General features: G+C 41.6%; 1 protein-coding gene across 1 annotated transcript in view; it reads right to left on the bottom strand.

The window, feature by feature from the left end:
• Positions 1 to 14,919, bottom strand: part of LAPTM4B (lysosomal protein transmembrane 4 beta) — a 59,452-nt gene that overhangs the window by 37,563 nt on the left and 6,970 nt on the right. The window contains exon 2 of the mRNA XM_038127343.1: positions 3,795 to 3,906. Coding sequence (XP_037983271.1) covers positions 3,795 to 3,906 — 112 coding nt within the window. The remainder of the gene's footprint in view (positions 1 to 3,794; positions 3,907 to 14,919) is intronic.

Below are 14,919 nucleotides of genomic sequence, written 5' to 3'. Positions count from 1 at the left end.
CTCCTCTTGCAGAGGAGGCTGATGGTGGGTGCTGCAGGGACAGGGAGGAGCAGCCAGCAAGGCCAGTCCCTGAATGTGGAATGATGAAGACCTCAAATCCTCATCGCCTGCCCCCACGCTGGAGTAATTGCTGGCCCTCAGCTTTGAGAGCAGGGGCCAGAAAGCTGCTGAGCCGCAGCCTGCAGTCCTCCACTCTCCCAGCCTTATTTACCCAAGAGCCTCCTGACTGCCAGCTAAGGATTACTGCCTTGCTCTCCCCTCCAGGCTGCTTGTGCAAGCTTGATGCCACTGCTGCCAGCCACCACGCAGCCTCCTGGGTCACAACCTGCACAGCAGCAGCATTTTCTCCCTGGGAAAGAGAGGAGGGCAATGAGAAGGAAAGAGTATTCTGTACCATTGAACCCAGCACATTTACTCTGGAGTATAAAATTAGAGGGGAAGATGGTGCCCTGAATATCCTGTACTGGAAAGGGATCTAGCTTTTTCCCCTCCCTATATCTGGGACTAGTAGTACATAGATCGTGTTTATGAACTGGGACAGGAATGTACCTACTCCACCACTTCCATTTATCCCCCAGCAGATGTCCAAGCCTGCTGTCTGTAGATTTCTTTATAAAACGTTTTTATTTGAATTAATATTTTTAAGTCCTGGGTGCATGTCATATCCAGCAGAGAGACCCTCACATTATTGTCCCCTGTCCTGAGATGCCTGTTTTTCCTGTCTGCCCATTCCAGGGCAGGGACGTGGGCAGATTTTGACCTAAGTTGTTGATATCCATGTCAAAGTTCCCCTCAGTTTCTGTAGGGCATGCAGAGGATTTCAATCCTTGCTGTCATGTGGCCTGTGAAGTATCACACACACTCTCTGACACTATGACAGCAGTAAATAAAACCAAGCAACACCCACTGCTTGTTTGGGCTGTTGACATGTCAGGATGATGATCTGTGTTTCTGAATAAGCTGAACAGAAGGCTCAGTCAAAACCCTCTGGGAAGTCAAAATGAATTACAGGGCTTTTCCATCTCCTGCTCTGAGATTATTAGTCTTTTAACAGCAGCAGTATTACATTGAGCAGTTCACACATTTCTAATTTTCCCTAGTCCAGCTTCTAAACTCCCTCAGGAAATAATATTAAGAAAGATGAGACTAAATGGGCCCAGCTGAATATCCAGCACAGGAGGAAGCCCAGCATTTTACCAGGTTCTGAGATGTACATCTTGCAGAGCCACACAAGCCAGACTCACTGGTGTCTTCCAGTACCTCCCTCTGCCCCATGGTTAAGTCTTGGCAGACTTTCTTCCCCCTTGCTTCCTTTTCTAGAATAGAAAGGGAAATAAATAGCCTAGAGCTTTTTTCTAAGTGTTCCGGTAAATCCTTTCTCTGACTAATCAAACAGGTACTTTGGAGCCTCTGGTAATGCCCGTGGAACCACGCTAAATCCTGGGATTAGAACCAATGTTGCACTGGTATTTCCAAGCAGTTTGCACTAGACTGGCTGTGGCTCTGCAGGTGGCAGGAATTTTTCCCACTGCTGGAACAGAAAATTGAGATTTCTCCATAGACCAGGCACAGCTAGAAATAAATCTGAATATGGATATTGGGGGAATCCTGGTTTCTTGGAAGTCAAGGGAAATCTGTCATTAACTTCATTTGACTACTGTGACACAGCTGATAAGTTTTTTTTCCAGATGATGTTTTCAGATCTTTTATGAGGGATCCTCTTATAGGAGAGAGAGAAAGGGAGTGACAAATTTTACATTTGACTACATTTTTGACTGCAGTTTTGACTGCAGTTTTTTTACTGCAATTTTACATTTGACTGCATTTTTTGCATTTTTTTTATCATTTGCTATTGATAGGAGCATCAATAGGAATGAGAAAAATGGCTGTTAGTGTTTGTATCATTATTATTTGCCAACAGAAGTACATACAGATAACAACTTTGGGACCTTCTTTAGCATAAATAATTATGTACCTTCCTTTATTTCATACACATGGTTTCAGTGCATGCAGCTAACCTGAAAAACACTTCCTCAAAAAAGACAAAAGTAGGAAAAGAGAAGAGTATATGGAAGTTTTTCTAATGATTTATCTCATAATAATACATTTCATTACATTTGAACAAATACAGTCATGCCTAAAGAATATAAAAAAGAAATCATCTCCTGCCAGCTATTTCCAGTAACCATAAAAGTCAGTAGCTTCACTCACCTGCCTTTACTCAGTAAGGCACCAAACCAGAAGGAGTCAAAGAATAAAAGGAGACATTAATTCAAGTGTTCATTCGTAATTTAACTGCCTGTGAAATGTTCCCTTTACCAAATGGAAATGAGGTTGCTTGGCCCATAAGCCATCGTTTCAGAGTCTTGCAGGGTTCACTTCAGAAGCCTTGATAAAAATATACAGAAAATACAATTTTCAAGTGTAGATGGAAATCCCCAATGTACTTTATCTGACAGCTACTGCATTACAAAACAGAATTACAATTTTAAAGCCTTGGGCACTGGCAGGCCTCTGATGTCGGCTATATAAAACCACACTGACAGTCAGTTATTACCAAGGTTAATCTCTGAGAATTAGGACAAGGCAGTCAGTTTTAATATGTCAGAATCAGCTAGGAGCCCATCTGTATCTACTATGGTCCTTACTTTCTTAAATCCAGTTATATAAAAAGATTTTTAGTCGGAAGTTGTAGGTGGGTTTTGAACGAAGACACAATAAAGTTGCAATCACCCCTTATCATTAATTCAGTGTAGACCCTCAAGGCATTTTTGCATTAAAGACCTTGTGGAAATAAGCATCCCTTAAATGATACCCAGCATCTCCGACACAACAATGGGAAATTTTTTTTCTCATGTGTGGGGCTATTGCTTCTCCTACAGAAATTTTTATTGATTTCAGTAGGAATGAGGAAAAGACTTAAAACCTTTAGCTGTGAATGGAGGGATTCTGAGCAGAAACACACCAGGGTGATTAGCAACAGACCTTCTTTCAGACTACTATGAGAAATGTTGAATGTAACGATCTTCTGAGCAGAAATGGGAATAAACAGACATTTTTATCAAAATGACATTGAGGGAAACTTGACTGGATATAAATTAGACTGTTAAATCAACAAACCACCAAATAATTTGGAAAAGTTATGGAACAAGAAAACATTCTCAAAGGACAGGAGATTTTGTAGGAGACATGAATGGCATAGCTTACCCTTCTCTGAAATCATATTGAAGATTTGTTATTATGCCTTTCAGTGAGAGAAGGACTTGCTCTGTGTTATTGCTAATATGCCTGTGGCTGTACAGTCGATATTTGCATTTGCATCTATTCGAGCAGGTTTGTGCAAGCCATGCCACATGCACAGGGGGTGCATGAATACATCCAGCATGAAGGAGCACACTCAGCTGTCTGAACAACAGCGTGGGCTCTCGTGCACGTGCAGGCACGTGGGATGTGGTGCTGCAAGGTGCAGAGACTACATATCTCCCTCTGGCCTGCAAAATTCCCCTGGGGCTTTCAGCACCATGCCCAGGGATACATCTCCCTGCCAAGGGCTGGCTCTGCCCCTGCCAAGCCAGGACACAGCAGAGCAGATGGATTGATTACTAATAGGTGGCAGATAAGGTTACTACTAGGAAACATGTTTGAACTGTGTCATGACACCTTTCACAATAAAAATGCATCTGCAAGATACAAAGGTGAAGCAATAATTAAAAGGACAGTAATTACTGAAATGATAGGACAGTTACATAAATGCTGGAGCAATGAGTGCTAGTAATTAGGGAATTTGTACTTACTGGCATCATCCATAAATTCAAATTCACCCCCTAATTCAGCACTAGTCAGGTGGTACTGGTCAGGATCAGTCAGGGCACTCAGCAGAATCAGCAAGACCACCGAATTTATAATCTACAGAGAAGAAAAAGGGAAAAGGATCAGTCTGTGAAATTAATCCATGAAAAACCTCTGGGCAGCACATACCCACCATGTTTCACTCCAACTGATAGAGGCTGTTTCCCAACTGCACAACTGCAGTATTTAACTAACACTGCAATTAATTTCTCTAAGTTGGTAAACTGGACTTACTTCTTCTCTAAGTGGCAGCATGAAAATTAAACAAAATGTAGATTACCTCTTTTCATTCCAAATCTATTCCACACCTGAAAAGTTACCGCTGCTCTTTCAGACTATAAAACATGTTAGCACATCCACCAGTCCTTTTGGGATTATTACAAATGGGTGCTGAAACCAAGGACTATCAGCATGGCAGAACCAGAATTGGGAACAGACCCTGTAAAACTGCTAGATGACCAAAGAGGAGCTCAAGTACTGGAAAGGGCTGGTTTTAAGAGGCCATGAGTGAGGTGCTGGTTCAGGGGAGCTACTAAATGAGGAGGCCTGGGGGGGTGGGAGGAGGTGGCAATGTGAGCCCTGTGTCTGATGCTCACATTCCTGTGTCATATGGCACAGATGGACATTCACAACCACCAAGGCCTTGGCTATGAAATGCAGTAAGTGAATTAAATGCCAAGAATATCAAGTGATCCAGTAGAAGCGGATTGTCAAGTATCAGCTATGAACGGATTGGAGAGGTAGCCAAGAGCCGTATTTTAAAACAAATCTGAACAAAATGCTCATATTGCTTGGAAGTGAAGAGAGCTAATTGCAGAAAAGAAGATTGCTCAGCATGAAATAATGCAGCCAGGCTAAAAGCTTACTCTACAGAACTAGGAAGATAACTGGTGAAGAAGAACATGGAAAGAAGAAAGCTGAAAACACTACGCTTGGAAAGACGGATTTTATTGCTTCGGTTCTCACTTCAAAGTCATCCTAATCTGATCACAGGTTACTAACAGCAACAAGAAGGTGTAGGTGTAGCCCAGGTTATTTCAAGACATAACAGGCTAGAGAATTTCTCAGGTACGATAAATCCTTTTTGATAGGTAAAGTCCATCAAGTCCAGCTGATGCTAGATCTGTTAGCAATCTTTGAAAACTGCTGAGAATAGATTGAGTTCACAAGACAAGAAAAGAGCAAGCACAGTTTATGCAGTTTCAAAGCAGGAAGGTCATGTAATGAATTTCTAGATAGACTGTGAGAACAAAATAAGAACAGATAATCAAGCAGTCTCCCCATTAACACTTCAAATTTGTATGGTGACAAGTAACAATCACCACGGGCTTGTCAAGGACAAACTGTAAGTAATTTATCTTATTTTCCTTCTCTGACAGACCAAGAGGCCTTATGGATAGGGCAGAAGCAGTAGGTAACATCTCTGCATCTTAGCACACTTTTTGACATTATGAGATTCTCACAAATGAGCACAGAAAACCTGGTTTGGTTCAATGTGCAGGAAGGTGAATGCACTGCCAGCTGGATAACTGTACTGAAAGAATAGCTGTGACAGATTTAAGGATTCACAGCCAGCAAAGAAGATACATTGATTAGGGCTTTCCAGTACCATTGAGAGACTTGTTATTTTAAGTCACTCGTAACCTCTGCCTTTCTCTAATTTGCAGACAATGCCAAGCTGTAAGCACTTTGTGACATAAAATAAAAATTATTTTGACCAACTAGAGCAGAATTCAGGCAACAGAGCAAAATTCAGCACCAAAAAGCATAGAGAAACACATTTGTGAAGAACTTCAGAAGAACATGAGGCAAAAACACTGAGTAAGGGATAACTGCTCAGAAAGGAGTCTGAGTATGGCAGTGAATTAACTGAGCACAACTCAGTGGAATCCCATAAGCTCAGCTTTGTGGCTACATGGTGCTGGGCAGTGCTGCAGAAACCTGGGCATTAGATGCATAAACTATCCTCCCACTTGTCCTCCGTGGGCCTCTGCAGAAAGGATTCAAACCCCTTCTAAAATGTACAAGGAAAAACCCTGGGGAGGATCCTGCATCAGAACAGAGGGTAGTGAGACATCTGGAATGTAGGACAGGTAGAGAAAAAACTGGGGTTGCTTAGCAAGGAAAAGGCAGGGGAAGGTGCTCTCAGTCTTTTATGAGCAGAAAGGTGGGGGAAAAGAACGAGGCAACAGATCCACTGGGTAAACAGATCTCAATTATAGCAAAAGAAAATTTAAGTTAGACAGTGTGGTGAACAGTAAGAAAAGAAGCAGGTGGAGATTGTCTGGAGGGGCTTAGAGATTGTCATTACTGCATTTTTACATAGAATAGTTAAATAGCTTTGTGTTGGGTATGCTGTAGCATGATCTTGTCTTGGCTTTCTCTTGGTTTTGAAGACATCAGATGGCTATCAAAATTCAAAGTACATTCCATAAACCTTACTGGGTTTTAACATTATGTATAACTCCATAACACAACCTAGTTCTTGTTTTGTACTCCTTTGTGGAAAGCTAGAAGATATAAGCCAGTAATAAAAGTACCTAAGAAGACAACTCAAAATATCCAAGCAATCAGAAACCATAAATGTATAGAGTGTTGCAATTTTTAAAGACATATTTTTTGGGTACAGATATAGCCATGAAAATTAATAAAATACTGACCTACACACTCTACTTTCTCCTTATGGATATGTCCTGATTCAGATTATGTGATTGTCAGCATTGCCTTAAATTCTGTATAAGACATACATTGTGTTGCCTGATCTGAAGTCTGCTGCAGTCAGTGGGAATCTCTCTAATGCTCTTTAGTGCATTACTTTTCTGTTCTATCAGTTTGTTCTCTTGAGATCCTCATAATCACCTGAGCACTTTCCAGCTGTGCTGTCAGCAGTGCAAGTGAAATGCACCACGTGTTTGTTTGCTCCCTCTTTCTCCCAGAAATGTGTGCACAGTTGGGTGTATAGTGTTCATTAGGGTTTTCCTTTTGTTATGATGTGACTGTTGAATTTTGAAAAATGCTTTAATGCATAAATTCTGTCTGTCTAAAAACTTACTAATGTAATGTTTTCCAAGGACACACAATCAAGGACAAGAGCATAAAAAATTATTCCCTGTTGGTATATGCAGTTAGGATGAGAGTTGAAATCTCCATTCTAGGAAAAGCAAAAGAGATTCCTGTGCTCTTTTGATAGGGACAAAATTTCCTTCAAGATGTTTTACATTTCTTCAGCAACAAATAGTGTATCAACCAATTAGCAATGCTTAGAAAGCATTTTAATTGTGCAAAGTTGCAGGAAGCTGCTAAACCATGTACCTTCCCAGTGAGACACACTGTCCTCCTTTCATGGATGGAGAGACGGAAACATGTCCATGGCCATACAGCAGTGGGGTTGCAGCAGGATGCTCTCTCTGGAATGGGTTAAAATAACTTGAACAGTGTCCTGTTTGCAAAGCTATCAGTGGTAAACAAAGAAGGGGGGATTCATGCTGCCTTTGGTGTTGAACAATGGCTGAAGCCAAGTCTGACTCAATCCTGAAGTTAAACATTCTGACAGTGAGATGAAAATGTGGTAGACCTGCTAAAATATGTGGATAAAGGAACAAACAAGTGTCACTGCTGATAATTATCTAAAGCTCTGAGCTGACACAGCTGGCCTGGAGACAGAATGGCTGACAGACAATCAGCTCCAAACCTGAACAGCAGGGTCTTCTACCACAGCCCTTCTTGGAGTGCATGTGTGGACACTTCTCCCTTGAGTGAGGATGCCCCTCAAGGTTACCTGTCAAGGCTGAGTGAAAGAAACTGGCCCTTAGTCACTGATATGGGTATGTAACACTGATCTGTTAATAACAGTTAAATATCAACTAATAATTTTTTTTGCTAGCTTTAATACAATTGTTTCAATATTGCTTCATGGCGTACTATAATAGTTGTTATATCTCCTACACTGTGTAGTGAAGAATTCTGGTTAAGATAGCTTTGTCTAATCATTATAATAATAAAACATCATATTTATTTATTTAAATATATCTGGTTTGCTGTCCTTCATCCTGTGGGACAAAGTTGTATACAGGTTCAATTATACCTATATAATCCTTTAGACATAAACTGTTGATGAAGTCTGGGGTTAAGACTGGATCCAGCCCTTTAAAAAACAAGGGGATCTTTTCACCCTGTGACTCAACAGGAGGGTTTCTTTATTAAACTTTATCTGAAGCTCCCACTCTGCCCATGACAGGTGTTCAATAAGAATAAAATGCAAGACTTTGCACTGCCAAGTCAGAACTGTGACCACTGGCTCCTAGAGCTGATTGCGCCCCAGTGCTGCCAGGGGCTCAGGAGAGGAGCTCCAGGGACACTCACAGGGACACTTATCTGACCTGCACAGCCCCAGCCTGGGCCTCTCCACACCCCTGCCACGGCCCAGGACCCCATCCAGCTCAGCCTGGGGTCATCAGTCTCTGTCCCAGGGGTACAACAGGATGCCAGTCCCCAGCCATGCTCCCTGGGTGGACTCTGTAAAGGCATGTTGCAGCTTGTCACCGGGTGTGTTCCTCTTTGCTTTTGGTTGCCCCCCCGGTTTATCACCTGCCCTGCTGGGGCTGGCGGTGATCAGCCCCAGTTCTGCTTCTGGGCTCAGTCCCTGCAGGATGGTGGTCAGAGTGCCCTAACAACACACCGGACAAAGAACCTACAGAAAGTCCTAAAAATGCCCAACTATGCCCTTATTCCAATACGGAAATAAAATAATTATATAATTATATTTTAAAATCCCAAAATCTTATTTCTCTGGCAGCCAGATGGAATTACATCCACTTTTTTAATCAATGAAGGGGAGGAAAATAACTGCTTTATAGAGACCACAGAATGTATGAAGCCAAGTGGAAAGAGGAAGAGACATCCAGAAGAGACATCCAGATATTGGAGCAGTAACTGGAGTTCCTGCTGTGGGCTTATAAAACATAATTTCAGATTTGAGTGGAAGATACTTTAAACAGCAACAGCTCTGTGAGGAAGGTGAATGCAAGCCTGAGCATGACAGGCAGCAGGTGATGAGACTGGGACTGACCACCAGCCACTGATGCTGCTTCCACCTGCACTGTGGCAAAGAACCAGCAGATAAAGCACAATGTGAGGCAGTTCTGCTGGAGAGGATGTCCAGTGTTTAGATTGCAGGGACACAACCTCATGTCTTCCACAGGCAGCATCCAGCAATTATAAACTATATAATGCATGAAAACTCAGACTTCTACAGTCAATAAGTCACCCCTTTTCCATGTCATTTGTTACAGAGATCAGCAGTGAACTGTGGTGACCCACAGGAATAAAATGCAGGGGAGAGGTGTCAGAAACCACTGCAGCAACAGGTGATCAGAAAACAAATATCACTATAATTTCAGACCTTTTGTATCATGGTATGTTGTATGGTATCATGTTTTGTATGGTATCTATCCCAGCTTATCTAAAATAAAATTAGATCCAGCAGCTCCTAAGACCATGCCATTAACACCAATCTACTGATGATGTGTAACTCAAGCAGACAGAGAAATGCTTTTGCCAGCAACTTGCATAAATGTCTGTAAACACTGAAAGAATTGCCAGGGGTTACAATGGCTTTCAGTCAAGAGTCAAAATAAAATAGCTTTGGTAAAGGAGTTTAGAAGAGGAAATATTACACGTACTTTAAATCAATACACTGCATTAATAATAGAGTGATGTTTCTTTTGCAGTCTACAGGTTACCCTCTACAAATATTCTACTATAGTTCTCCCAAGGCTTTCTAATGCAGTGAAGAGAGATACCTATATTTACAGGAAAAAAAGAAGAGCCCCTCCCAGCTTTATTTCTCTTGAGGGTTCAATTTATAACTGATTCCATGCATGTAGCAGTCTGAGTGTTATGGGTGGTGAAAGATGTTCATATGGTTTTAATTCTGTGACTGCTTTCAGCCTCACTGAACTCAAGAGAGATCCACTTAAGCACACTCCTTAAATCTCAGCATTGGTGGAGAACTAGCTCCCTGCCTGTGCCCCTTTTTACAGTTCCAGGGCTGGTTTCATGACACTGGGAAGCCCTGTAATATGTAGGAACTGGCACACGGAGTTCTAGCATATTTTTAGTATCCCACAAAACTGGCATGGTTTAGTTTGTTGTCCCCTCCAGAGATACTAAGGAAGCAAATTGCCAAGGACATTAATTCTAGTAGTAAGAAATCCTAAACATTTTTACTAAAAACTTAAGAAAATCTCAAGCAGAACCCATGTACCCTCTCCTCTGTCTCCAAAAAACTCAAGGCAATTTTATGAGTCTAGGTACCTTTTCTCTACAGAAATGATAGAAACAAAACATCAGTATTAAACTACTTTTGCTCCTTGAAACTAAACAGAAGAGTATTTTCTAGCACTTGGATATTTGAAGTCAGTATCACTACAAGAAAAAGAATTAATGGAAAATGTCTATTTAAGTATCTCAATGTCTAATTCTCCCTATCTACCTTTCCCTTTTCACTAGGCATGTTCTTTGCATATTTTCTTCATTTTTTTCTTTAGGCATAGAAGATAGTAATAAAAGCAAGAACACTTTTGTTCATCAAAAGGACAAAAGAACTCTACAAAGGAAAAAAAGTCAGGTTCAGGATTTACTTTCAGGTTCAGGTTCACTATCTGGGGTGCCTTTCCCAAACTCCTCTATTAGTGTAGATCGTGAATTCAGGTTTATTGCCCCATATAGGAAGATTTTTCTGTCTGTTCTCTGTCTCCCTGTTAGGCAAAGTTTTGTGTTTGTTGGTGTTCTTTGGGGGCTTTTTATGAGCCCTGACTGAAGAAGAAACAAGGAGGCAATTTTATCAATAAAGGTTTTAAGCTGAGTGCTGTGAAGAGCAGGCAAATAGTACATAAGGAACAAGGAACAAGATGTCCCTCCTGTGTACCCAAGTTTCTTGACAAGTCTCACAGCAGTGACTCAATCTCTTTCCCTCTGGAGGCACAGGAGCTACATCTGAGCACACCACAGCCACTGGTGTGAACTCCAGGAGTGGAGGAGCAGGAGAACCCTGGCTGTCAGAGTAGACACCTCTCTCTTTTTCCTACTGTGTAAGCCTTCTGCTTCATGCTAATGAAAATGTTTCAACTTTCCAGTGCTTGGGGACAAGCTGCAGATGTATTAGTGATGCAAAACTTAATGAGTGGTTCAAGTTAGAGACCCAGACACCCTCAATCATCTTTTCATCCAACGGAGCAAAACAGCCTGAACAGAAACAGAAAGAGGGACACTTGAACTTGGGTTAAAAGGGAATGCTTCACTCCTTTGACCAGTGAAACTCATTATCAGGCATTATTACTGGAGCCAAAAGGTTGAAGGAATTCAGAAAAGGATGAGCTACTTATTGAAAGGAAATGCAAGTGTTTTTAGTCATATCACAAAAGATCTGAAAAACAAAATACAAGCCTTCCTGCTTCAGGTGACTGCCCAACCTTAGCATTACAGGATAATAAAAGAAAATGTTGTCCCTGAACAAGCTGTTCTTTCTCCCTGTGTGGTTCCTCAAAGCATGGTTCTGGCTGCTGTCTGAAATACTGCACTGGAATAGGAAGAGCATTAGTCAGGTCAGAAGTAGCAATTAGGTTTTTATATTCTTTTAATTTGGAGAAGATAGGGTATTGAAGTCTGCAATTCTTGCCACTATTTTTCCGTACTACTTATGAGAAGGGAAAGAATCATCCAGGCAGGCTCAGACTAGCATATTACAAAGTTCATATTATAGAGAGCATATAATAGAAAGCTGCATAAAATATTTCAATCAGACTTTATACAAAATTTCAGCTTTGATTGCTATGACACTAAACACTGAACTTTAAAGACTATACTGATTAAATTGATATAGGAAGTCTAGAATAATTTACCAGCACTCTTCTATACAAATGACTCAACTACTGCCTACTGCCAGTCTTTTAATAAGCTTAAAATCCAAACCACAAGAGGTCTGTTATTAGTGAAATATGGTAATGCTTAAATTTATTTTTTTTTAATAGATGGACAGATTGTGCAATATGTACATGAGAGGTTTCTGCCTCCCTAGAGATAGAGTTTACTTGTGAGACACAGAAATGTTATGGTTTGTGGCTTACATATTGTTATGAAGAACTTTTTGCCCATTAGGGCAAAAGAATATATAAAGAACATATATAAAGAAGCTGCAACCACCAAAGCCAGCCCTCCTCTCCCTGAAGATGCCTCCTGAGGGGAACTTGGGACTGTGAGTTAAGCTGCCTAAAGGAACTTGAGATAAGATAAAGGTGATGCTATTGTTCAATCATCTCAGGTCTAGGGAGAAAGAGACAAGACTGAGGGAGAATGAAGTATCCCCCAGAAAGCCAAACCCAGCAGCTGTCCTGAAAATCAGCTCTGGCTGATTTTGAGGTGGGGGAGGCCCACAGACTCATCTGCTGAGTCTGCACATATTCCCCCCCAACCAAGGGGGCAAGAGGAGAGTTTTGGGTGTGTGGCATAACCTCAGGTCAGAGACAGAAAACACCCATCCTCCCCTACACCAACCCCACAGGCCACTGGAATTCACAAGAGGCACCTGAGGGGGTACCATAATCCATCAAAGACCCCCCTAAAGTGCTCCCCAGACTTACTCCTGAGGCCTTGCACCAGAGCACTGCAGGTGATGCAAAGGGATGCATCTGCTCCAGAGTCTGTGGCAAGAGACTGTGTCAAACTTGTTCCTGCAGGGGAGCGCCCTGGGCATTCCCAGCTGGCCTGAGTGCACATTAATCCATTGAACTCTGTGTTTTGAGGGACTCTCACCACCAAGAAGACCAGAAGAACAGGCTCAATAAGACCCCATCAGGATCCATGGAGTGGTGATACTTAATCTATCCCTCTGTCACGGTCTTCTTCTTCCCTCTCCTTTTTCTATTTCTTTCTATCTCTTTCTGCCTTTCACTTGCTGTTAAATAAAATCCATACTACTGACTTTGGTATATGGTCTTGCTTGCACCTTAATTTGGGCAGAGGCATCTCTTTCATAATTTTAATAACAGAATCGTAACATTATTTAATCTTAGTCCTTCTCTGGTTTAAGGAAATAAGCTATTTGTATACAAATTTCTCAGTGGAGTCTTTGTTGCTTTTCCATTGTATTTAAAGAAACTTTAACCTGTATCTAAGGAAAGTTCTGAAAATGATTGCTGAGGTCTTCAGCCCAGCAAGACCTCTAGGGAAATTTTTATGGAGAAATATAATCAAATATATAATTATATCATTGCCAGATCAACTCACAATTTCTTCTAAAGGTCATCTTGGTTCAGGATGCAGTGGAGAACTAGCAGAGAATTGGCATGCAACAAAGCCTTACTAGAAAAATGGTTGATCAAGTGGGGTTTGTTTGGTTTCTGCATTTCTCCTTGACTTCCAAAAATGCATGTTTGAGCCTCGCAGCTGACTGAGAGAGCTTGAGGGCAGACCTGCTAAAGTGTGACTGTGATGTGAGTTGTGGCAGCTCCCACAGATCTAGACTTTTGTGTGGACTTGTGGCAGAGGATGGGCCAGGCAGCATCGCTGTAGCTGTTACCTGGGCTGGCTGTGCCGGCACCCACTGGCCCTGGCCAGCACACTGAGTGTCCTACAGCCACTGCAGCCCACGGTGCTGTCCATGCTCAGAGTCCCCTCCACCCTCCTTGGGCTTGGCCACTGCACTGCTGACAGGACTGTGCTCTGCTCTTGGCAGCAAGCCACATACAACCACTCCATTTAAAAAACAACCTAACCAAAACCAACACCAAAACACACCAAATCTTTGATCCATTATTCTTATGTAGCCACCACATGCAATATCCACTGAAGCCATACATGTGACTGCACCCTTGAAGCACTCTGCAGCCCAAGGCAGGAATTTAGTTATGCCAGGAAGAAGTAAAAGGATGGTACAGTACAGATAATCATTGAAATAGTAAAGAACATGATCACATGTATCCTGTCTGGCTGGCCACAGCTGTTTCACTGTTGAGAAATGCACCTCTCCAAGGTGAAAATCTCCCACAAACCTGTGTTTCTGCCAAAAGCATTTGTCCTGTCTGTTTTAAGCAGCTTAATATATCTCTGGATAGAATAAGACCTTGCTCAGCACATGCCAGCAACAAAATGAAAAGCAGTCACAGCACTCTGAAAACCCCTTTCAAGGCTGAGTACCAGGATAACAATAGCTGGAGCTGACTGCAGACACCTGAAAAAGAGCTGACCCTCAGGAGGTCCAGGAACAGTGTGCTAGGCTCAAATCCATATTAATTCTTCAGGGATGCCTCCCTGGCAATTCACCTCACATTGACCAGGAGCACTCTCTGACAACTTCAGACACAAGTGTGGGGTTTTGCTTCTTATTCTGCTGTTTGGAGATTTGGGACTTTAAACTTCCAGCCCTGCTTTAGAACAGCACAGAAACTGCCCTGCACATCTTCAAGCCTCGGCCACTTTAAACTTCCAGAGTTTTACAGTCAGAGCACAAGCCTCACAATAAAACAAGAGAAAAAGAAAGCAATCAAGGAAATTAATTCCTGGCTATTTTGCAACATCCGTTCCATATGTCCAAGAATATATGAGACTAATTGCATTTTCACTGACGTCAGTCTAATCAACGATCAGTTTAGGAAGCTTAATGTGCTCTCCTCTGGCTCACTAGGAGATACATATTAACCTTCAACAGAACTTCCAAACACATTTTACTTGATTAATGTAATACCTCCTCTCCTTTCTATAAATATATTCATGATTTTTTGTATAAAAACCCAAATGTAATTATAGCATACTGAATTCTTAATGGGATTCTTTCCTTCAACAAGCATTTATGTAAACTTTGCTCCTCTTACAACCAACCATCTGTTTTCTCACTGGAGGGAATTTATTATCCAATTGAAGGCCTTAATAAGAAAAAAAATGGGTATTTTACAAAGGTTTGCAGTTTCTGAGGTGATAATTGTATTGATTGCATGAGACAACTGTGTCGTTATCAAAACAACTGATGCAGATTATCAGCTGTCATTGCAATGATTACATACCCTATGAAATATC

The sequence above is a fragment of the Motacilla alba genome, chromosome 2 (genome assembly GCF_015832195.1).
Source record: "Motacilla alba alba isolate MOTALB_02 chromosome 2, Motacilla_alba_V1.0_pri, whole genome shotgun sequence".
NCBI lineage: Eukaryota > Metazoa > Chordata > Aves > Passeriformes > Motacillidae > Motacilla > Motacilla alba.
This window is presented reverse-complemented; position numbering and strand designations above follow the sequence as displayed.